The sequence below is a fragment of the Prionailurus bengalensis genome, chromosome A1 (assembly GCF_016509475.1).
Source record: "Prionailurus bengalensis isolate Pbe53 chromosome A1, Fcat_Pben_1.1_paternal_pri, whole genome shotgun sequence".
NCBI lineage: Eukaryota > Metazoa > Chordata > Mammalia > Carnivora > Felidae > Prionailurus > Prionailurus bengalensis.
The window spans coordinates 129382102-129407547 of NC_057343.1; the positions used below are offsets into that span (position 1 = coordinate 129382102).

Consider the following 25446-nt stretch of genomic DNA (forward strand, 5'->3'; position numbering starts at 1 on the left):
TTATATATTAGGCACTCTTTTGTGTCTGGTTATTTTTTCCAATGTTATATAAAATTCATACATTTTGTTGATAAAGAAGTGAGTGTACCCTTGTCAATGCTGGACACTATTCCAGTGTAAAATTAAACAGATTTCATTGGAATGTTACTGGACATTTGGGTTATTTCCAGTTTTTGGTTATCATGAACAGTGCTGCTATGCGCAATCTTATAAATGTCCCTTGGTGAACATACGTATGCATTTATATACTCAAAAGTATATCTTTAGGGTAAGAAGATATCCACATATTTGGCTTCAGTTGATAACAAATATGTGTACCAATTGTAATCTCATCAGCAATAGATACACTTGTCATTGCTATCAGATCCTTTAATTTTAGCCATTCTGGAGGGTATAAAGAGGTATCTCATTGTGGATTTACTTAAAATATCCAGGTGCTCAATTAATAAAGAGAAATGCATTTATTTATTAGCTATTTAGATACTCTCTTATTTGAAGTGTCTATTCTAATGTTTTGCATGTGTCAGATATATCATCTCCCACTCCATGGTTTACTTCTTTACTCTTAATGTTTTTTGATCAGTAGAGATTCCTAATCTTAATGTAGGTGAATTTATCAATTTATCTCTTTTTGGTTTAAACTTTGTTTTTATCTATCTTGAGTCATGAAGATATTTTCCTATAAGCTTTATTGTTATTATTTTTATTTTTACACCTGTCATCTACCTAAAATTGGTAGATTTCTTTTCTGTCTGGTGTGGGGTAAGGGTCAAGATTAGTTTTTTTATAGATACCTGGTTGATCCAGCACAATTTATGGAAAAGACCATCATCTTCACAATGCACTGTAGTGTTACCTGTGTCATAAATCAAATGACCGTATATGTGTGGGTGTGTTTCTTGATTATCCTGTTCCACTGTTTTGTTTTTCACTTGCAATGATCTCACATCAACTTAATTAGTGTAATTAATTTACAGTAAGTCTTAGCTGGTCACCTTCCATAAAAGAATCTGAAAATTTTTATTACAAGTGCATTGATTCTATAGATTCTTGGTAAAACTAGTATGTTTACAATATTGAGCCTTCTAATTCTTTTTTTTTTTAATGTTTACTATTTTTGAAAGAGAAAGACAGAAAGCAGGGGAGGGGCAGAGAAAGATTCCCAAGCAGGCTCCATGCTGTCAGCACAGACCCCAAAGCACGCTCGAACTCATGAACCACAAGATTATGACCTGAGCCAAAATCAAGAGTCAGACACTTCACCAAATGAGCTATCCTGGGACCTCTGTGGCTTCAAATTCTTCAATATGGCATATCCCACCATTTATTTAAATCTTAATTTCTGTCACTAATATTCTCCAGTGTTCTGTGTGGTGTTGAGTGGTCTTGAACACTTTTCAATTTTTTACTAGGTATATGATTTTTGATGCAATGGTCAATAATAATACTTTTGAAATTTCCTAATTCTTTGTGCCTAAAATTCAGAAATACAACCGACCTTGTATCCAGCAGCTTTGACAAATTTAGTCATCTTAATTTTAGTAATTGGCTAGAGATTCTTTTGGATTTTCTTTGCTCATAATCGTGTCATCTATGAATGACAGTTCAAATTCCTTTTCTTTCCTTCCATTGCCTTATTGTATTGCCTAGGACTTCCAGTATAATATTGGATGCAGGAGGTAATAGAGATAACTCAAAGGAAAAGCTTTCAATAACTTACCAACAAATAAAATGTTTGCCATAGGTGTGTTTTTTTTAAAGTAGATACCCTTTACCAAATTAAGAAATTTGTAAGTTAAGAATTTTTAAAGAATCAGGTGTATTGACTTTTATTACAAAGTATGATTTTTTTCCTCAACAAACTAAATATAGACGCAAAGTACCTCAACATAACAAAGAATACACACACACACACACACACACACACACACACACGACAAGCCCACAAGCTAACATTATGCTCACAATGAAAAGCTAAAAGTTTTCCTTCTAACATCAGGAACAAGAAAAGGATGCCCAATCTCACCACTTTTACTCAACATAGTATTAGAAGTCCTAGCCAGGGTAATGAAACAAGAAAACTAAGCAAAGAGAGGTGCGTGGGTGACAGAGGTGGTTGAGCATCCAACTCTTGATTTCAGCTCTGGTCATGATCTCATGGTTTGTGGGATCAAGCACAGAGTCTGTTTGGGATTCTCTCCCCCTCCCCGCTTTCTTTCTGCCTCTCCCTCTCTTGCATGTGTGCACACATGCATCCTCTTTCTCTCTCAAAATAAATTTTTAAAAAATTTTTCAAAAAAGAAAAAAACAGCACAGAAATTAGAAAGGAAGTTTTAAACTGTCTCTATTTGTAGATGACATGATAATATGTATAGAAAATCCCAAAGAGTCCATTGAGAAATTTTTGAACTAATAAGCAAATTCAGTAAAGTTTCAGGATATACAATCAATATACAAAAATCTGTCATGTTTCTATACAGCAATAATGAACTATCAGAAAGAGAGATTAAAATAATTCCATTTACATCTGCATCAAAAAGAATACAATACCTAGAGATAAATCTGACCAAGGAGGTAAAAGATACATATACTATAAACTATAAGATATTGATGAAAGAAACTGAAGACACAAATAAATGAAAGGATATTCCATGCTCACGGGTTGGAAGAATTAACATTGTTAAAACGTCTATACTACTCAAAGTAATCTGCAGATTAAGTAGAGGTGCTATCAAAATTCCGAGAGCATTTTTACAGAAATAGAAAAAAAATGCTAAAATTTGTATGGAACCATAAAACCCCAAATAGCTAAAGCAATCTTGAAAAAGAAGAAAAAAAGCTATAGGTATCATACTTCCTGATTTCAAACTATTTTACAAAGCTACAGTAATCAAAACAGTTTAGTATTGGCATAAAAACAGACACACTGATCAAGAGAACAGAATAGATAGCCCAGAAATAAACCCATGCATATATGGTCAATTAATTTATAACACGGAGCCAAGAACCTAAAATGCAGAAATGATAATCTCTTCAGGAAATGGTACTGAGAAAACTAGACAGTAACAGGCCCAAGAATAAAACTGGACCACTTTCTTACACAATACACAAAAATAAACTCAAAATAGATTAAAGACTTGAATATAAGACCTGAAACCATAAAACTCCTACAGGAAAACAAAGACAGTAAGCTCCTTGACATTAATCTTTGGGAGCTGATCTTTTGGATTTGACTCCAAAACCAAAGGTGACAAAAGCAAAAATAAGCAGGTGTAACTACACATCAAACAAAAAATCTTCTGTGCAGCAAAGGAAACCATCAACAGGACAAAAAGGCAACCTTCTGAATGAGAAAAGATTTGCAAATCATGTATCTGATTTAAAAATGGGCAGAGGAAGTGAATAGGCATTTTTCCACAGAAGACATACAAATAGCCAACAGGTACATGAAAAAGTGCTCAATATAACTAATCATCAGGGAAATGCAAATCAACACCACAGTAAGCTATCACCTCAAACTTGTTAGAATGGCTAATATCAAAAAGATAAGAGATAACAAAGGCTAGTGAGGATGTGGAGAAAAGAGAACCCTTATGCACTGCTGGTGGGAATGTCAATTGGAGCAGCCACTGTGGAAAACAGTATGGAGGTTTCTCAAAAAATAAAAAACAGAACTACCCTATGATCCAGCAATTCCACTTCTAGGTATATATCTGAGGGAAACAAAATCACTATCTTGAAGAGACATCTTCACCCCCATGTTCATTGCACTATTATTTTATTTATGTATGTATGTATTTAATACTTATTACAGCCAAGTCATGGAAACAACCTAAGTGTCCATCTGTGTATGGAGGGATAAAGAATATGTGGTATTTTTATACAAGGGAATATTATTCAGCCACCAGAAAGGAGGAAGTCTAACCATTTATGGCAAACAACATGGAAAGACAGAGGGAATTATGCTAAATGAAACAAGTTAGAGAATGACAATTACTGTATGCTATCACTAATATGTGAAATCTACAAAAGCTGAACTCACAGAAATAGAAACAAGTGGTGGTTACCAAGGTTGGGGGGGGGAGCAAAATGTGGAGATATTGGTAAAAGGTACAAACTTTAGACAATTAAGAAAAAGTTGCACAGGGAAAGAGATTTGAGGCAGGGAATATAACACTATCAAGATGTGATCAGAAGACAAAAGATCAATTTAGAGATAGCAAATAATTTAGGCTATAAAGAGGGAGAAGCTAAGGTTAAGGGAGTAGGGATTGAGGTTAGGGAGAACTTAGAGTGCCAGGCCGAATTTAGCCAAGGGAAATCCCTTGTGGGTTTGGGTAAAGACATAATGAAACCACATTATAATAAGGCTAATTTTGGGGTAGAGCTTACCATGGTAAATATGGGAAGCAATGTAATGCATTGGGAGTTCTGAGTAGTAGTCTAGATGTACAGCGTTGTTGAGAGAAATAGAAAAGAAAATGAGAGAGCATGAAGGAAGAATTGCTAAGATTTGAAGAGTACGTGGATGTGAGGAGTGATCATGTTCAGTATGAACATGTTATATTTGAGGAGATTACCCCACATTCAAGTAAGAGCGGTTCAGTAGACAGGTAGAGAAACATGGGACTAGAGCTTAGGGAAAAGATTAGCACTAGAAATACAAATTTAATAAAATATCACAAACACCTATTTTTTATTGTCTACCATTATTTAGTGTCTATCTTTACTAAGCAATATTAGTAACTTTCTTTTCCTTTAAGGTTTTAGGTCAATAGAAGATAAACCCAATTTTCTTCCTTAGATCACTAAACAATAGTTTTCAAATAATGAAGATAATAATAGTTCATGGTTTTTGCTAACCACTCTTCTGGGTATCTTACATATATCAATGTATTTACAACCATTCTATAAAGTAAAATCACTACCCCCATTTACAGATTTTCCTTCAACCTATTGAGCTAATTAAAAAGGTTTTAATATACTCACTTGTAAGGTATTTGTATCCCACACTTTCAGAGTTTTATCAAATGAGCTTGATGTGAACATGCCAGTGTCATGAGGATACCACTGTACAGTCTCCACACTGTATTTGTGAACATCAGGATGGTTTCTACAAAATAGCAATTAAACTTTAGGAATACTTGACTTAGGTGAGTTTCAAAACTGATACTATATTAACAAGTAGCAGTCTCAAGTAGGACAATATGAATGGCCACGCCTATATCACAGGTCTACATCCCAGCTGTCCAAAGAAGGACAATGTCCAGGCACTTCTACTTTCAGCCTTCTCTAGTGTATTGCAGAGGCCTGCTTCCCACTAAGGTTTATAAAATGGAGAACTTCCTATTTCTGTACTTGAACCTAGAGGAATTAGCTACACTGGACCTCTTCCTGGAGGGGGCAGTGATTTTTCCTTACTGGAAGAGATACCTATTCTGGTTTTGGATTTGCTTTTCTCAAATACCGCTTTATTAGTACTATGATTCTTAGAACTGTTGAATGCCTCACATAGATCCACAGTATCTCACACAATATTGATTCTGATCAAGTAACTTACTCAATGACCTAAGAATGCAGTTCGCAGATGTCTACGGCACCACTCTTTTGTAACCTATCAGCCATAGAAGCATGATCTGTTGAAGACTTAGGTTATGATATCAGCTACAATACAACATCTTTTGAGGGTGATATACTAAAGGATGCAGTATGTATTCTGAACCGGTGATCAACACGGTATATGTGTCACTTTACTAAACCTAAATTCACACAAACTGGCTGTTAAGTAACACTTATCAGACAATGATGGAAATTTGAACTCCAAGTAGGTATTAAAACCTGGAATTACTGTGTGAGATACCAGTATCATGGCTACATTTATAGACTTTAATTTTTAGAGATATAAACAATTATGAATGAGGGGTGCCTGGGTGGCTCAGTCGGTTGAGAGTCTGATTTCAGCTCAGGTCATAATCTCACGGTTTGTGAGTTCAAGCCCCACGTCGGGCTCTGTAAAGACAAGCTCAGAGCCTGGAGTCTACTTCGGATTCTGCGTCTCTCTCTCTCTGCCCTCCCTTGAGGTGCTTTGTCTCTCTTGCTCTCAAAAAAAAAAAAAAAAAAAAAAAAAAGAATGAAAAAATATGCTTCCGGGATTTGTTTCAAACAATACTCAGTGGGTAGGTGGCGTTAGAGATGAAACCAGATTCATTATGATTGATAACTGCTGAAGCTAGGTGATGGGTACCTAGTTCATACACTATTCTCTTCTTTTGTATATGCTAGAAATTTTCCATAACAAAATTAACAAACAAAAGTTAACAGAAGACTACTGCAATCCTATGCAGATAGGACATCATGGCTTCCGATTCCTTATGATGAAGGTTTGGATTACAATAAACAGTAAAGGACCTTAAGCACCTGAATGAATGAGAACATAAAGAAGGAAAGCCTTTAAGTATTAGTTCTGGCTTTGAGAAAGCCGCAAAAATACAACGGCTGTAGTGTCTACCCATAATTCCATTCTATGTCACATATAATTTATATATTTTAACTGATTTTCCTTTTCTTTCCTCTCTCTTACCTCCATTATTTCATATAAGTTAACTATAAACTGATCATATGTAAAAAGTGATCATACATATAAAAGATCATATGTAAAACTAGTGGAAAAATGGACATTATCTTGAACTGAAGCTGGATGTGGTAAGTAGACTGAGGATCTTTCGGGAAAGGGATGATTATATTTTGGTTGTGTAGTAGATACTTGCCTTTTTGGCTGCTTAGTGGATAGGTGGACATTTTTTAAAAGTTGGATCCAAACTCTTCCTATCTGGGGGACATCTCCTTTGTTTTACTGTCTTTACAGAAAGCTAGGGACTCCAGATATTCTCTTTCCCTTTCATTTGGCAGTAATGGCATCGACATGTGTCCTAAGCTTTCTCAAGCCTGCCTAGAACTCTAAAATTCCAGCTAGTAAGGCAAAACCCAGGGATATTTAACAATTATTCATCGTTGTGGAGTTAAGAGTCTGCGTTGGTGACATGTAGCAGAATCCAAACTAAATTGTTCCTGTGGTATGATCCTGACTGTTGTCTCCGCCATAGTTTCACTTACCTTCTGCTCATTTTTCACACTGATTCTCCCACCTTCCTACCAGTTACATGAGATACTAAGTATCTTTCCAATAAATTTCTCTTTAAAATAAGCAGAATTGACTTCTATTTGCTCCTAAGAATTTTGATGTATGCCAAGATTTTCTGGTTATAGTAAGACAAATCTTTAATGCAGCGATTACAAATAAAAGCTCATTTACATTTTAAATTTAATTTTAAAATAGGTCAGAATATTAAATTATTATCTTACTGTGAATGACCCGTTATTCTCATTCACATTTAATGAATACACACATTAAGTAACACAAAAATAAATATCAGCAATCTGAGCCACATTAACTTCATAAAATTTTTTAGTAAAATTATTTTGTACAGTTAGATTATAAAGTGTTTGAATATAAAATGCTACTTTAACTCATTTTGCAAACATGCTCACTGTATGCCCATTTACATTCAAAGTTATGCTTTTAAGGACAGAGATTGAATCCAAGAAGAATGTCATGGTAAAACAGAAGACTGACACACAAAGCATTTACTTGACTTTATATACCAGAAAGTAGATCACAGTTCCTCAGGATAACAGTAAATACATGTGGTATACAGGAAAATGAATTAATATGACTGTCTTACATTTTAAAATATAAGTGTTTTGGCTTTTTGTTTTTTGGGGAGAGTGGAGTGAGAGCATAAAATGGTGTAAATGGCCTCTTAGAAACCAAGTTTCACACTAAATGAGGTGTTATCTTTGTTCTGTACCAAGCGACCCTGTAACTATATTGCTTTACGGTTTTTAACATGCTTTTTAAAAGACAGTATTTCGTTTAAGTCCCACAAAAAACTTACAAGAATGAGAGGACAGGTATAATTATCTTTAAAAAACAATAAATAACCTGAAGTTCAGAGAAATAGTTTCCCAAATCTTTATTTTCAAAGTGAAGCACCAGAGCCAAGAAACAATTGTAAATCTCCTCCCAAATTTCGCATGGACTTATGTATCTACTCAAGTGCTTTGGGAACAGCATTAATACAGAATGGCTGTTGACATTAATGTTCATGAAGTTTTTCCTTTTGAAAGCATTTCCCCAATACCCATTCTCTCTGTTAATTCAAAGCTGTGCTCAATATTGGATCAGATACAGGTGACAAAAAAGAACTAAGCGGCCATTACGAACAAAGTACAATAGTCAGAAGACTAATGACAAAGAGAGGTATGTTAAGTTTGGCAGCTTTGAGTAAGTATGGAGATAAGACACTTGCGTGCAGGTGTGCATAGGTGTGTGTTTGGTGAGGGACTACCAGTACATTTACTGCTTCTATCCATTAATCTTTTAAACTTTCTACCCTATTAATATCAGTTGAAAAAATGTAATTCATGTTTATAATTAGCTGAAAGACTTATAAAAAGTCTTATGCTAAATGGTACTACAACTATAATGAGTTACCTGAGGTGTGCTATGTAGGTGTATAACAAAAATGACATAATCAGAAGTTTTTATATAAATTCCTTTTGAAAACTGATACCAAAGTTGTTTTGAGGAAGTCTCATGTTAAAAACAGCTATGCCTGAATTTCAGTTGTTATTTTCAAAAAAAAATGTCAAGGGATATCCATGTAAAAAATGTCATGTGAACAACCTGCTGGAGACCATCATATGACTGCTATTGTTATGGTTTGTATTTGATGCAAAAGTACTAAATTGTTTATACATTCATGAATTACATTTTTAATACACACCTGCCAACGGAACACACTGCTTTACATGTGTAATAAGGTTGTCTGCTGGAGTTCTCAAGGTCATAAAGTACAATCACACCATCTGAACCACCTGATAACATGCTAATAATAAAAAAGTGCACATTAATTTATCATCTTAGGTACCGCATTTACTTATTACATATTTTTGAAAATTAGTGATCTATAAACACCCAAAGGTATTATGCCCACAAATACAGAGTAAATTGTCATTAGCATAGACTTTAATAAACTAAAATTTCTCATTCTAGTATTTATAGAATGAATACAGAAAGATTCAATCTGTGATCATTTAAAGTTTATCTTTATAATTCCAAAAAGAATGGACAGTAGAAACAAGATGGCAAAAGATTTATCTTAATTATTACGAAGTCATTCTTAATGTCCTAATTAAAATTGTGCTAAAAGGAAAATGCAACCAGACAGACTAGCTGTTAACAAGGAACGATCTGACTCTAAGCAAGTTACTAAGCCTTTTAACTTTTGTGAAAAAGGGTGCATTTTCACCCAAATCATAAAGAAGTCGTGTAAGTTAAACACAAGTGAAGGTTTAGATGGCCTCAAAGAGATAAAGGATCAATAAATGTTAGATTCCTTCCCTCTATTATTTTTTTTTTCTTTTCTTTTTTTTTTTTAATTTTTTTTTTCCACATTTATTTATTTTTGGGACAGAGAGAGACAGAGCATGAACGGGGGAGGGGCAGAGAGAGAGGGAGACACAGAATTCGAAACAGGCTCCAGGCTCTGAGCCATCAGCCCAGAGCCTGACGCGGGGCTCGAACTCACCGGCCGCGAGATCGTGACCTGGCTGAAGTCGGACGCTTAACCGACTGCGCCACCCAGGCACCCCCCTTCCCTCTATTATTAAAAACACATTTACTCACTTCATTCAACTTTGAGCACCTGCTAGCATAACTGCAAGCAAGGCAGGCATAGTTTCTGTTTTTCCAGGGTCTACAATCTACCACAAAAGACAGAGAGATCTATGGACAAATAAAGTATTGCCACTTGTTACTCTCATTACTCATAGTCAAACCTCATGTTTCTGTCTCTCTACTTGTTCTGGCTCTGTAATTTTACTCTCTGGTAAATTCCTAGGAAAGGGCTAGTGAGTGCAATAGTCCCTGAATTCTTGTATGTTACTGACAATTTGTCTCTTCTTTTGTACTTGAAAATCAGTCTGGCTGGATATCCAATCCCTGATTCACACTATTTCCTTGAAGATCTCAGACAAGAAACTTCATTTCTTTGGTATAAAGCCCCAAATCAGTTTTAGTTAAAATATGATTTTCTTTCCTTTATATGTAGTTTCAGATCTGACTTATTTTAGGAAAGTCTTCTTGGATTATAGATTTAATATTGACTCTATTCTCCTTTGCGTTTCATCTCTGGGAATTCCTATTATATGGGATGCTGGCTATTCTTTGCCTATCTTCCAAGTATGTCCCTATCTCTTGAATCCTTTGTCTTTCTCCATTTCTTTTTGATTGTTAGAAATTTCCCCCTTTCTACTTTCTATTTCTAGGGTACTACCTCTTGTATTCATTTGCTTATGTACCTTACGCTTTAATTTTCATTTCTGAAACATTTTTCTTTTATTTATCATTTTTTCTTGAGTTTGTTCATCTCATTTACAAGTTTTCCTAATTCCAACTTGTTATTCTTTCACATCTTGTATCTTTTTAAAATGACTTTTAGCTAGTTTTGAAATATTAGGTTAGGGTTTTCACCTATTTTGTGGGTATATTTTTCTGGCACAACTACTATAAGGGTATTACTTAGTCCCTTTGCTCTTACACTAATTTTGAATGGAGTTTGATTTTAATCCTATTATTTTGCTCATGTTTATACTAAATTTTCTTCAACTTTCAAAAGGGAGGCTTGGTTTAGAATAATATTTACATTTTTTATCTCTAGGATGTCCTCCTCTTTTTTTATAAGATGGTTCAAAACATGGTAGCTCACTTTCAGAGAACTCTTGGTTCTATTCACCTCCCCAATTTTTACCTGGGCCATCTTTTTTTGTTTCTTTGGTCCCTCTAATGCTCAATTTGGATTCTATTCCAAACAGTTTCTCCTCAGTTTTGTCTTTTAGGAAATCTTAAGTTGATTAGGTGGAGAGATTACAGGGCCCAGACTGGTCCAGCCCCTTCCAGTCTTACTGTGAACCCCTTAATGATTGGGAGTATGTCATCCTCTCCAGTGTCATCCACTGTGGTGAAATTAGCTTGCTAAACTTTCAACTAACTCTTATTTTGGAGTTATCAGGTCTATTAGACTGGCTTTCATTGCCTCTTTCGACATACAATGATACGACACGGACCTAGTAGTTATCAGTGATTTGTTCCCACTCATCCATATTTTGTGGTTTGGGGGGATATCTGATCAATTATACTTGTTAGAAGTATTATACATTCATTTTTTTATGTTGCCCTCTTCAGTTTGTTATTTAACATGCAAGATAAGGATCTTGTGCCAGAAATGAACACAATTCTTTCCTCACTGAGAAAATCTTGCTACCAAAAATATCTCAGCTCATCTAAATTGTGTGCTTAGTGATATACTAAATTTACATTCTGGTACAAGCTCCTTATCTTGTACACCAGTTATAAAGGGTTCACAAGCCAGGAGCGTGTTCAAGAAGCACTGATTTATAGACTTGTTTTAAGAAAAATTCAATACCAATTTGTAGAACAATAAGGTTAATTTAAAAGTAGTTCTTCAAAGTTCTTTGCTGAGACAGTTCTAAAAATCTGGTCAATGATGGGTAGTAAAGAAAGACAGCAAGTAATGCCATGCTAATGTGTTCACTATAAAACTTTTGTAGTTAACTAAGTGTGTATATAGGAAAATATAACTTTTAACAACTACAAAATTAATAAAATTAACTTAGAAGAATTTAGAAGATATCAAAGAAAATTTGAGCTTCATAGAATTGTGTGCAAATGTACTTTATGCAACTGTACTTGTTAAAACATTATTTTCAGGTAGACTTCTTAAAATAACTCCTAACTTTGGAAATAAATCCTTCTTTATCAGATGTGTATATTCTGGTTTCGACTCTGGTTTCAGTGATATCACAACTCTCATGGTGGTTGGAAAATATTAAAAAGCATTTTGAACAAATTACATGTGCACTGGTTTTCTTGAGAAAGACATCAATATTTAATTTTCCATTAAACATATCTTTTTATTACTCTTTGCTGTCAAAAGGGTTTAATGCAAAAAACAAGTCTTAGCAAACATCTGAAATAGTTACAGATTTTTACCATTCACTGGGGAAAAAACTGTATTGAGAATCTTGACTTTTCTCAATATGCTCTGTAAAAAGACTCCTCAGCCTGTATTTTCCACATATTTTATGCACATATAATCTGTAATTTCCCATATTTCTCATTGACTCTGTCAACTGGTAGCCTACTAGCTTCATGTACTTCACAGGTCAGACAAGTGATCTCTATTCCAAATGGCTGGCTGGAGAAGCAGTACTTAGTATCTTTTCCACCAGCACCCATGACCAAAAAAAAAAAAAAAAAAAAAAAAAATTAGCTATCACTTACTGTTCATGTCATTATTTTATAAGCAAATAGCCCACAGTGGACCTTGAATGGGAGGTACTATGTTGCATGTGGAAAAGTTCAGAACAAAGGAAATAATTATCACAGATCGCCTTTTAGATTTAACCATGCGTTAAAGTGAGAATGTGTTCACTGTACGTGTTTCTCATATACTACTAGGTGGGACTATGACAAGTAGCTGAAAATAAAAAACAATTCTATCGAACCTATCTGGTTGATTTTAATGTAAATAGTAATAACACTTCATTATAATATAAAAATTCTGGGGTGATGTTATATGTAACGTGACACAACAAACCTTAGTTACTTTACAGTTGTTCTGATTACAGACCACATGAAGCTTTTTGAACTTTCTTGTAAAACAATGTGGGATCAAGAGGAGTTTTAAGTGGGTGGATGGCATGTTGATATCTGCATTTTTTAAAGCATCTGCTGCTGTGTGGAGAATGGACTGAAAGGAGTAAAAGCATAGGTGATAAGCTTTTGATTAATAGGAGTGGGGGCAACCTCTAATGATATGCCAGGTCCTATGCTAAGCATGTTACACATATAATCTCATTTAAATGACAACAAATTTGTAACATAGTTATTATTTTTGGCATTGCATAGCTAAGGCAACTGAGAACTAAAAGGGTTAGGTATGTTGCTCAAGGTCACTCAGCTGCCAAGTGGTAAAGACAGGAGGAGCTCAAATACAGGTCTGGATTTTTCAAGCTTAATTCTCCAACATATACTTTCACTTTTTATATATGTTTTCCCATCAGACTCCTTTAGAGTAGCAACTCTGTTTTTTCTTCATATTTGTATTTCCTTTACTTTTCTTTTCCCTTTCCCTCCTCTCTCTGCAGAGAGAGGAGGAAACAGGATCGGAAGCAGGCTCTGGGCTGTTGGCAGAGACATCATGCGAGACAAATGCTGGGCTCAGATTCACAAACTGAAATCATGACCTGAACCAGAGTATCGTGACCTAAGCCAGAGTCTGACCTTTAACCAACTGAGCCACCCAGGGCCCCCTTTTATTTTTTTTTTATTTAAATTTAAGTTGGTTAACATATAGTGTACTATTGGTTTTGGGAGTAGAATGTAGTGATTCGTGACTTATCAGTCAGACTTACCGGTGCTCGTCCCAACAAGTGCCCTCTTTAATGCCCATCACCCTTTTAGCCCATGCCCTTTCACCTCCCCTGCAACCATTAGTTTGTTCTCTATATTTAAGACTCTCTCATGGTTTAGCAACTCTATTTTAAAATGGCACTTAAGACACACAATCCAGCACTTAAAAGCCCTCTGCAATCAAAAAGTTTCAATGTCTGTTGACTTCACAATGAACATTCTCACAATTTGTGACACTGAGCCCCGCATCTGTCTCTGCACTGACAGCACAGAACCTCCCTGGTACTCTCGCTCTCCCTCTCTCTCTCTCTGCCTTTCCCCCGCTGGCACATGCACGGCACACTCTCTCTCTCTCTCTCAAAATAAATAAACGTAAAGAAAATAAAATAAAGTAGTCTGGAAATATTTACCTGGCAACATTTTAAGAGTGTAATGTTTTGTGCTTATTTAAATCAGTAATGTCAGATTTAAAATGCTACAATTTAGAAATTTTACTAATTTTTATGGAACCATTAACATAAGTAATCAGAAAGCAAGATTTGACTGCATCTCACTTTGACAAAAAATGTATAAGTGTAATAAACTTACTATCTTGCTTCAACAGGTTCAATGTCAAGGGTATTAACTCCACTGCCATGGATCCTTTCAATATCTCTGTCTTTGTTTAACTCCAGTCCCAAAACCCTTGAATAAAATATAAAAATGGAAAGGGGAGGGGGGAAGAAAGACAGAACAATAAAAAAGTAATTTAAACATTAAAAACGTCCTTATTTCACCAAAATTACACATATTGCAAAAATTGTAAGTAATGTTTAAATATTCTACCACACATTCAAAGATATTTACAGATTTTTAAAGACCTTACATGAATTTAAAAAATATCAACAGTACTAACACTTACATATATGGAATTTCTCCTGAAGCATTATTTTAAACTTCATTTAAAGGGTGTACTTTGAGGCACCTGGGTGGCTTAGTTGGTTGAGCATTCAACTCCTGGTATGCCACAGGTTATGATCTTCTGGTTTGTGGGTTCAAGCTCCACACTGGGCTCTGTGCTGTCACTGTAGAGTATGCTTGGGATTCTCTCCTCTCTCTCTCTCTCTCTCTCTCTCTCTCTCTCTCTCTCAAAATAAGTAAATAAACTTAAAAAGAAGCTTAAAAAAATAATGGGTGTACTTCATTAAGATATTTATAGACTGAAATGTTCATGAAGAAAAAGTTAAATTCTGGTATCTTAAACTTAACTGAGGACACCTAGTGGACAAAAGCTTAAATTACAGTATTTAACAAAAAAATCCTTGGTGTTTCTTATGCCTTAGGCAGAAATACATGATGAGGATGTTTAATTCAACAATTAAGCACATTTTTAAAAACACAATTAAATATCTATAAGTCAAAATAGTTAACAAGTACTCTTACAAATTAAGATGAATGAAATTTCTGATATTATCTAACTGTAAGCTATCCTTATTCTGGAGAGGATATTAACATTAAATGAGTTAATACACAGAAAGTGCTCATCACAATGACTAGCACATAGTAAGAGCCCAGTGAAGGTTAAATATTAGAATTTGTCTTAATCTGTTGGATGTTAAAGAACATTTACATTAATTTAACCAGAATGATTTCTAAATTCATTATTGATCAACATGATGCTAACTTACATGAAAATTTTTAGCCTAATTGGTAGTTTTATTTAAAAAAAATAACAATGCACACTGCTAGAAAAGATACAAACTGATACTTTTATGCACTCACAGTAGCAGTATTAGTAATTGTAAACATTTTGGTAACCATTTTAGCAATATCAAATGTTTGATTTAAAGATATACATGGATATGTTAACTTGAATTTAAATAAAATTTAAAAAATAAATAGAAAAAAATAAAGATATACATGTGGCTTTGTCTTCTGGAACAAGTTTAGCCTTAGGTTCAAATATCCAGTCTAACACTTACTGTTTGTCTGACCTTGATCAATAACAGTTACAGCTAATATTAAAAGCCTATTGTTCACTGACTCTGTAATTAGTGGTAATAGTAAGTGTAATAAGTGGTAACCTAGGTGGTAGGTTACATTATTAACTGCTTTTCCTGATTATAAAACTAAGACATAACTAATCTTCCCAAGGTCATACATCTAATAATTGGATGAACTGGATCTGAACTCTGATCCTTTTTCTCCAGACCATTATGCTGTTCTGCTATCTCTGAGATTCAATATTTCACCACAAAATAATTTTTCACATTTTCCATTGAAATTTCCATTTCTTCTTAAAATGTTTTTCTATTTGATGACTTTTCAGATTATATCATTAATGTGTGCTTCCTGTAACCAGTAAAATAATATACAAACATAAACAAAGGTGATCATCCCTTCCTTGAGTTCCTTTCTCTGAACAGTGAGAAATGTGGCTCTCATTATCATGAATATATTTCTTTGATCAATATCATTATATGTAACCGATCTCCTGTCACCAATATCATCCCCATCCCCAAAAAGAATCCTGCTCACCAGGCTTGGGCTTTGATTTCTACCTCCCCTAACACTCCATTGCCTGGGCTGGTCAGTCCCCACACTTAAGAGCACCTCCTCAACCTGGTTAGGGTCTGCATTATCACTTTAGACCAATCTAATCCCTGCCAGTGTATGGAAGCCTACTTCTGCCCAAACTAAAGACTTTAGGACTGAAGTTTTAATGAACTAAGAGGGGTTAAACGAAGGAAAGTAGGAGGGTAATGCGACAGGGAAATGAGGATATGGTGTGTGTAGATGGAGACAAGGTGTGCAAAAAGAGTTAATATAGCAGGCCAGAGACTGCTATCCTTAGAAAGGTCTACCTACAAGATTGGCTTTTCTCTGCTTCTGGGATTTCAGGAGGGTTCCCATTATTCCTGGATATGAATGGTTCTCTGTGCCTAAACTCTGTGGAGTAAACAAGGTGCATTGTGATGAATATCTGAGAGTATGGAGTTTTGCTACATGTTAGGAACATGCATGTTCATGCTAGGAATTTTGGTTCATGTTCTAAAAGAAGAGCTAAACAAAGTTCCTCAGACAGAAGGGAAATGATACAGGAAGGAAACCTGGGACATTAGGATTGAAGAGAGAGCAAAAGAAATCATAAATATCTAGGCCAATATAATAGACATCTCTCCTTACAGTATGCTTGACAGTTGAAAAAAATGTATAACATTGTCTTATGGGGTTCACAATATAATATGTAAAGACAACAATGGTGGAGGGTTAAAAGTGGTAAAATTTCTATATGCCAAATGAAGCAGTAAACTACAGATTCTAAGGAGAGAATGAAAGTGGGTATTTTATAATTCCTAGAACAATCACCAAAAATATCATATAAAGAGATGTCACAAGAGATTAATTAAAATCAAATATTAAATAATGTTTAAATAACCCCCCACCCCCCAAGGAATGTGAGCAACTAGCACACTCATCCACCACTGGTGGGAATGTAAGTTTTTACAAAACTACCAGTTTCTTAAAAAGTGAAGCATAGGGGCACCTGGGTGGCTCAGTTGGTTGAGCCTCTGACTCCTGGTTTCATCTCAGATAGTGATCCTGTGGTTTCATGGGTTTGAGCCCCATGTCAGGCTCTGAGCTGATAGGGTGGAGCCAGATGGGATTTCCTCTCTGTCCCTTCCTTGCTGGCGCTGTTGCTCTCTCTCTCTCAAAAATAAATAAATACGGGGTGCCTGCGTGGCTCAGTTGGTTAAGCATCTGACTTTGGCTCAGGTCATGATTTCACTGTCCGTGAGTTCAAGCCCTGCATCAGGCTCTGGGCCGGTAGCTCAGAGCCTGGAGCCTGCTTCCGATTCTCTATCTCCCTCTCTCTCTGCTCCTTCCCCACTCATGCTCTGTCTCTGTCTCTCTCTCAAAAATAAAAAAGAAAAACATAAAAATAAATAAATAAATACTTAAAAAAAAAGTGAAGCATATACTCTAGTCATTCAAAAATTAGGCATGGATCCAAGAGAAATAAAAGCACAAAGATATGTACATGTATCCACACAAAGATTTGTACATGAACATTCACAGAAGCTTTATATATAATAGCCAAAAACTAGAAACATTTAAATGTTCACCAAGAACTGAATGGATAGAGGCACCTGGATGGCTCAGTCAGTTGGGCATCCGACTTCAGCATAAGTCATGATCTCCCCGTTCACAAGTTCTAGCCCCCACATCCAGCTCTGTGCTGACACCTCAGAATCTGAAGCCTGCTTCGGATTCTGTCTCTCTCTCTCTCTCTCTCTCTGCCCCTCCCCCGCTTGCACTCTGTCTCTCTCAAAAATAAATAAACATTAAAAAAAAAGTGAATGGATAAACTGTTATATATCCAGAAAAGGCAATATTCCTTACCAATAAAAAGGAATCAAAAGGAGAAATTTCAAAATAATTATGCTCAATGAAAAGTCAGACAAAACATAGTTTCATTTATACAAAATTCTGGCATATGCACAGTAATATATGCTGACAGAAAGCAGAGGAGTGGTTTCCTGGAGCAGAACAGGATGAAGCAGGGAAAGAAAGAAAAGGAATTATGATGAAATTTTTGGCTTATGGATATTTGTTATCCTGATGGTAATGGTTTAAAAAGTGTATATGTATGTCAAAACTCATCAAACTGTTTTCTCTAACTAAATGTGCAGTTTATTATATGTCAAATATACCTCAAGAATGTTGTGAAAAAAACTGGGGTTAGGAATTATAAACTTTGCAAATCAGTGCTCATGCTTTTGTCTTTAATCATTGACAAGGAAGACCTTGAGGCAAATTAGAGTAGACATCTTTAAATAAAATATGACTATGCAGTTGTTTAGTTAAGCAAAGACATCACTTAATGAGGGGAATCTTTAAAAAGAAGCCCTACTTTAAATGCTTTATCTTAACTTAAATATACAAGCAGTCCTCACTTTGTACAATCTGCAAACTAAACAGAATTTCAGGTACCAGGATTTAGTTAAATACCAGACCCCCAACAATGTGGCTCAAAAGTCATTTACCGTATGTTACCCTATGTTAACCGTGACTAACAGCACAAAACACAAAGTTGGATACTACCTTTTCAGTCCAAAAATCACTACAAAAATAACATGCACATCATAGCTTGTGACCAATTTACATGACTTCTTTCAAAGTCTGTAGGTGGTTACTGTGCATTTGTTATTCAGTTCACACACAAACTGTAAATGTCTGTGCTTCTGAGATAATCCTGTAAGAAATTTTAGAAAAATGGGTAATTATAAGAGAGAATTGGCCAACAAAATGAAAGAGCACCAAAGAAACGCTAAGTGATAATGCTGGAAGTAAAACTTAAATGGACTGCAAATGGAAATACAGAAGAAATAGCTGACTGTGGAAATATTGACACTATGGCCACCTGACAAAGTCTAAAGAGGCACACTGAGGAAATCAATGCAGGTGAGTGAACCTACCCAAATAAATGATGAAAAGTGGTTGTGATGAAAAGGCTAAGGATGTCCTAGAGGAAACAACACTGGCAAAAACACTCACATTAAAAACAAACAAACAAACAAACAAACAAACAAAAAACAACCTCTCAGAGATATTTCACGACATTGAAATGCAAAGGATAAAATGTTCAAATCTGATTCAGACTTAGAAAGAATGATAATTAGGCAAGATATAGAGAAGATGCTCTACTTGTATTATAAGTTATACAATGAAAATATTCAGAGAGAGAGAGAGGGTGAGCAGGGGAGGGGCAGAGAGAGGGGCAGAAAGAGAGAATCCCAAGCAGACTCCCCACTGTCAGCACCAAAGCCTGACATGGGACTCGAATTCACAAACAGTGAGATCATGACCTGAGCCAAAATCAAGAATTGAACACTTACCCTACTGAGCCACTCAGGCGCCCTGTTTCTTTTAATTAAAACAAAAATTTTTTTTTAATGTTTATTCACTTTTGAGAGAGAGAGAGAGAGAGAGAGAGAGAGAGAGAGAGAGAGAGAGAGAGAGAAAGAGCATGTGCAAGACAGCATGAGTGGGAGAGGGGTAGAGAGGGAGACAGAATCCAAAGCAGGCTCCAGGCTCTGAGCCAGATGTGGGGCTCAAACTCACATACTGCGAGATCATGACCTGAGCCGAAGTTGGATGCTTAATCAACTGAGCCACCCAGGCACTGCCCCTGGTTTTTTTTAATATAAAGAGAGAACTGTAGTTCAAATTGTTTCTAATGTTTTACAGTAACGTGTACTAAAGGTTTACTGTTTTTTTCATTTTTTATGTATTTATGACTGACAATAAAAGGTTAGTGTTTGACAAAGAAATTTTAAATACCACAGAATAATAGTTTCTCCACCGATTATTAAAGTTACCTTTCCTAGGTTCAGGTAGCACAATTAGTTTTATAGATGTGCACCATTACAAAAAGAAAGGACTACCTGAATATTTATATGCCAATTGTCTGAAGTAGAATTAAATGTGCTGAACAGAGTGCCATATCATCTTTCCTTTATAAACCATACCCATAATTACATGATTCTATGATTTTCAGAGATTTCTGAAAATGTTTTATTAACTCATTTTATGATTTCAAGTTTTTATTGAAATTCTAGTTAGCTGACATATATGGTGACATTGATTACAGATGTAGAATTCTGTGATTTATCACTTCCATATAACACTCAGTGCTCATCACAAGTGCCTTCCTTAAAATCGATCACCTACTTAGCCCATTCCCCGCCATCTCCCTCCATCAACCCTCAGTTTATTCTCTATAGTGAAGAGTCTCTTATGGTTTCCCTCCCTCTCTATTTTTTGCATTTCCCCTATGTTCATCTGTTTTGTTTCTTAAATTCTAATGAGTGAAATCACATGGTATTTGTCCTTCTCTCACTTATTTCACTTAGCACAAAACACTAGCTCCATCCATGTTGTTGCAAATGGCAAGACTTCATTCTTTTTATGGCTAATATTCCATTATATATACCACACCTTCTTTATCCATTCATCAGTCAATGGACATTTGGGCTCTTTCTCTATAGCTTGGCTATTGTTGATAATGCTGCTATAAACATTGGGGTGCATATGCCCCTTCGAATCAAAGTAAATTTTGAGTTTTTACAGTCACTGAAATAAAACTTGGGTTCTTGGAATTATTGAAATAAAAAACTCTGGATATGTCTATATGCTTTTATTAGAATGGATCAATGAGCTGAGTAGGAATTGCTGCCTACCCTGCACTGACTGGGGTTGGGGACAAGGGGACAACAGTGGATGCAATATCAATCATGTTTAAAACTGATCAAAGATCAGCTTGCTTAAAAAAGATTTAATGTTTACTTATTTAGTTAAAATTACATGCAGTATTTGAAACATATTTTCCCATTCTAAAAGCATAATACTAAATATAAAGCTGATGCAACATTTTAGAATACAAAACACATAAATTGCTTCGTGAAAACAAGCAAAAGACTATTATCATGCATTACAATAGTTTATTATTTTTGTCTGTTTGTAATCGTGGTAGGACAGGATAGTCCTTTGCTTTTCCATACAAGAGTAAGCTTAGGAATGCTTTACTTCCTTCTAGATCTGGCTGCCTGTAGATATAGACCCTTTCCTCTACTGCCTTACTGCCAGTTTCATTAAATACAGTATATGATAGAAGTTTATTAATACTGTACTGTAGTCAACATCCACGTGAGCATATACAATGGTTCCCATGCAGAAAAAGATTACATTGAGTCAATAGACAGCAGTAATTCCATTAGTGATAGTGAGAGTCATCCTACACTATAACCCTCCTGTCTCGTCTCCCTCACACCAGCCACAAAGGTTTTCAAAGTGCAGGTTCATTTGTTTATTTTTCTTTATATTTTGTATTCTTTATTATTTCGTATTATAATACAATATCGTTATCATTTTTATATGAATATTTTTGGGTTGTGGAACAAATTATCTGAGTTTCCATGATTTCCTATGGGGAAATTCACTTTGATATGCAAGTGATTTGGGTTACAAGCATGTTTCCGCAATGAATTAAGCTCACAAACCAGGGCTTTACCGTAAATCTTTTGTTGTTTTAAGCTGCTAAGTTTTGGGGGTACTTTGTTACCCATCCACTGATAACTAATATAGCAGGTGAGTTCTTCTTTTGGGATATTAGAAAAAATCATATGTATCAGTTTTCAGTAACTAACTATACTCTGCTTTTCTCTTTAAAGAGAGAGTCGACAATTAAAAAGTCATTAATGTTGGCAGTTCCCACTTCTTTTCCTCTGTCATTCTCCAACTCACTAAAATCTTATTTTTATTCCCACAATTCTTCTGAAAATACTCTTCTCAAGGCCATCCGTGACTACCCTGCTGTTTAGATATAATGTATACTTTTAATTCCTCCTAATTCCTATTTCTTGAATAACACCATCCGCTTAATACAAACTCTTCTAGGCCTCTTTTCTCATGTCTTTTTTCTCATAAGGGTTAAGAAAACAATAAACTAATAAAAAAATAAATACATAATACAATTTCAGTATTAATAAATTGAATAGAGAGAATAATGGGATGGGGAACCACTGAGAGCAAAGAAGGGCGCTAGGGCCAGCAAACGACACATTTCATGGCTTCCTCTTTAAACAGTCTTCTTTTAGTGTACATGACACTTCATCACCCTGGTTTTCCTTCAACTCCTCTTTGAAGTCTTCTTCCGCCTAACTTTATTTATTTATTTATTTTAATGTTTATTTATTTTTGAGAGAGAGTGTGAGCGGGGGAGGGGCAAAAAGAGAGGGGGAGACAATCTGAAGCAGGCTCCAGGCTCTTAGCTGTCAGGACGGAGTTCAACATGGGGCTCAAACCCCCAAACTCAAGATCATGACCTGAGCTGAAGTCGGATGCTTAACTGACTGAGCCACCCACACACTCCCCAGCCTAAGTTTAAATGTTGATTTTTTGGGGGCACCTGGGTGGCTCAGTCAGTTAAGCGTCTGACTTCATCTCAGGTCATGATCTCAGTTTGTCAGTTTGAGTCCTGCATTGGGCTCTGTGCAGACAGCTCAGAGCCTGGAGCCTGCTCCAGATTCTATGTCTCCCTCTCTCTCTCTGCTCCTCCCCTACTTGCACTCTGTCTCTCCCTCTCTCAAAAATAAACATTTAAAAAAATTAAAAAAAAAAACACGTTGATTTTTCTCAGATTGTTTGTCACTGAACTGCCTTTCTTACTCTACCAATAGTGCCTAGGTGATCTCATTCCCACATCACTTCACATACTATCTCACATTAAAGATCTCTCAATTTTTTCTGAGCATCAAATATATATCATGAAGTTTGTCTTCCTCTCTCCAAGTCACAGGTTCTTCAAAAGTAATATGGGAGGGGTGCCTGGGTAGCTCAACCGGTTAAGCATCTGACTCTTGGTTTCAGCTCAGGTCATGATCTCATGGTTTTGCGAGTTTGAGCCCCACATCAGGCTCTGTGCTGACAGTGTGGAGCCTGCTTGGGATTCTCTCTCTCTCTCTCTCTCTCTCTCTCTCTCTCTCTCTCTCTCTCTCTCTACCCCTCCACCACTCATGCTGTCTCTGTCTCAAAATAAATAAACTCAAACAAATTTTAAAAAAAGAGAAAGTAATGTGGAAAAAATCAGTATGGGCAAAGTTACAGTAAAACTTGTTTCCCCCTTTGGAAAGCCCTATCTACATGAATACCATCATCATTCACCCTGCTATACAAAGCAACTATCTGGGAATCATTGTTGACGCCTTTCTTTTCACCATTTATTATATATCCAAACAATTTCCATAGCTCGTTGATTTTATTTCTTAAATATTTTTCATATATCCTCACTGTCATTGACCCAACCGCCGCTACTTCACTGGCTCAGGCTTCCACCTGCTCTCTCCTGGACAACTAGAACAGTTACCTAACTTGACTTTCGCTGCTTGCTCTCAATTTCAATCCACTCTCCAGGCAGAAGACAAAATCCAACAGGTGTCACCTTATTATCCTCTTCATACCTCTTCACCAAGCACACAAGGCTCTTCCTCACTGAACTCCGGACTACATTTCCAGCCAGCTTCATCTCCTGTCACCGCCCCCCTTGTCTGCTCTAGTCATGCTCAACTTGGTTCAGTTCTTGGCCTACACTCCGCTCTTAGCATAACGCTTGGCTAAAAGTGGGAGTTCACTAAGTATGTCGACTGACTGAATGAAGGAATCTTTGGAGAGTAGCTATTCCTTGGGGAGTGGAGAGAAAACGTAATGTGAGGGAGAAGGAGTAAGGTAAAACGAAAGGATTTTCGCCAGAACCCGAGTGCGCATCCACCTGCTTACAGGAATGTAAAGGGTATCTTATTTTCGTCGGCCGCAAGGCAGAAGAGATTAAAGGCGAGTATGGTGGAGGTAAAGTGATAATGAAGCGGGAAAGTGAGAGGCAAGACTCACATAGCCATTGGTCCAGATTTGAATGGGCTATTTGAGAAAAAAGTAAGGTTTTCTTTACCTCCGTGTGGACTCCGCTCTCCGGAGGCGAAGAGGGTCTTCCAAACCGGTCTGTCTCGCTGACAAAAACCCTAACATCCTGTCCCTTCACACCGGCTTGAACACCGGACGCCGCCATGACAGAGCGCGGAGGCTGTACCAGTGGGGTCTCCCATTGGTCAAGCCAGATGACACCCGACCAATGGTGAGCGCCGTTACTAGAAGGGCGTGAGGCTAAAGTGGGTGGGCGGGGTTCGCGGCTAGAGAGCTCGTGTGTTTGGGTCCTGGCGGATCCGTCTGAGATTCGCGCTGAAAGCCGTACCGACTGCATGGGTTGGTCTCAGGATTTGTTCCGTGCCTTATGGAGAGCGCTGTCAAAGGAAGCGAAGGAGCAAGTCGGCACAGACCGGTTCGGGAACAAATACTACTATGTTCCGGAATACAGGAACTGGAGAGGTGAGATGACAGCGAGCGCAGCGGCTGCTTGGTCAGTAAATAGGGGAAAGTGAGAGCGTCTAGTCAACTAATACAGTGTGCGACAGTTGTGATGTCATCTAGGGGGACAGCGCAAGTTCGTTCACCTCGCCAACCCCTTCACTCTGAACTTTGCGCCGCGGCCCAGTCGAGTGTGTGCCCGCCGTCCCTGGGTTGCAGTGCCTTGGTAAGGTGCGCCCCGCCGCGACCCGCGAGAGCACCGCACAGCATACACAGCTGTCCTCCCCACGCAGAGAGCCCACAGGCGGAGGACGCCCCAGCCCTGGTCCTGGTCTTTGGGCGACGCAGACAGGGACAAGTCCACGGAGGTCTTTTACCAGAGGGCCTTGGGAGGGCAGGAAAGTAGATTTTCTTCCTCTTGTGCTCTCCTTGCGATCAGGCCAGCGTTCTCTAACTGAAGCGGTGTTATCTTGAGCGCCTCGGCCTTTTCCTCTTGGTGTTTACCTTTTTCAGCCGCTCGGGCGCTGGCCACATGTGTCACCTTACTCCAACGTATCAGAAGTAGGTCTCTGCGCACCGTGAAGAGATTCTCACAAGGCTTCAAGTTACCTTCCCCACGAATTTGCACTCCAAAACCCTGTAGAGCTCACTTTAAGATCATTGCACTAGCCGTGGTGTTTCTTAAGATTCATACGAAGTAGTGGAGTTTGGAAAGTTAGGGGACGTTCCTGTCTGCTCAAATCCCGTCACGTAGCAGCCGTGATAACCTCTTCAGTGTTGTTCCATCATCGCAATGCGAAAGATCTCAGGTTTTGGGGTCGGATGGGCTTGGATTAGAATTTCAGCCCTGACACCTAATAGCTGAGGGAACACGGACGAAGTATTTGTCCTCCCAAGTCTCATTCTCCTCATCTGAAAGTTAGAGACGATATTAATGGTTGCATTGAGAAACACTAAGAATTTTACTAAATTGTGTTCCATTCATTTCCTTT

The 25446-nt window shown here is 36.9% G+C and overlaps 2 protein-coding genes and 1 pseudogene across 3 annotated transcripts in view; 2 read left to right on the forward strand and 1 right to left on the reverse strand.

Annotated features, from left to right (window-relative positions):
- Nucleotides 1-24184, reverse strand: part of ERCC8 (ERCC excision repair 8, CSA ubiquitin ligase complex subunit) — a 61623-nt gene extending 37439 nt beyond the window's left edge. The window contains exons 1-4 of one of the 2 annotated variants that reach the window (XM_043590923.1): nt 24042-24184; nt 14144-14239; nt 8847-8948; nt 4990-5113 (exon numbers count right to left, since the gene is read on the reverse strand). In XM_043590923.1, the coding sequence (XP_043446858.1) occupies nt 4990-5113; nt 8847-8948; nt 14144-14239; nt 24042-24118 (399 nt within the window). In that variant the 5' untranslated portion in view covers nt 24119-24184. Of the gene's footprint in view, nt 1-4989; nt 5114-8846; nt 8949-14143; nt 14240-24041 lie in introns of those variants that run through there. The other variant, XM_043590932.1, reaches the window with a different exon arrangement.
- Nucleotides 24185-24246: 62 nt separating this feature from the next.
- The window catches only part of NDUFAF2 (NADH:ubiquinone oxidoreductase complex assembly factor 2), a 170925-nt gene continuing 169725 nt past the window's right edge, over nt 24247-25446 (forward strand). Inside the window, exon 1 of the mRNA XM_043590945.1 lies at nt 24247-24475. Within this exon, the coding sequence (XP_043446880.1) occupies nt 24349-24475 (127 nt within the window). The 5' untranslated portion in view covers nt 24247-24348. The remainder of the gene's footprint in view (nt 24476-25446) is intronic.
- LOC122496059 overlaps nt 24567-25446 on the forward strand; it is an 80427-nt pseudogene continuing 79547 nt past the window's right edge.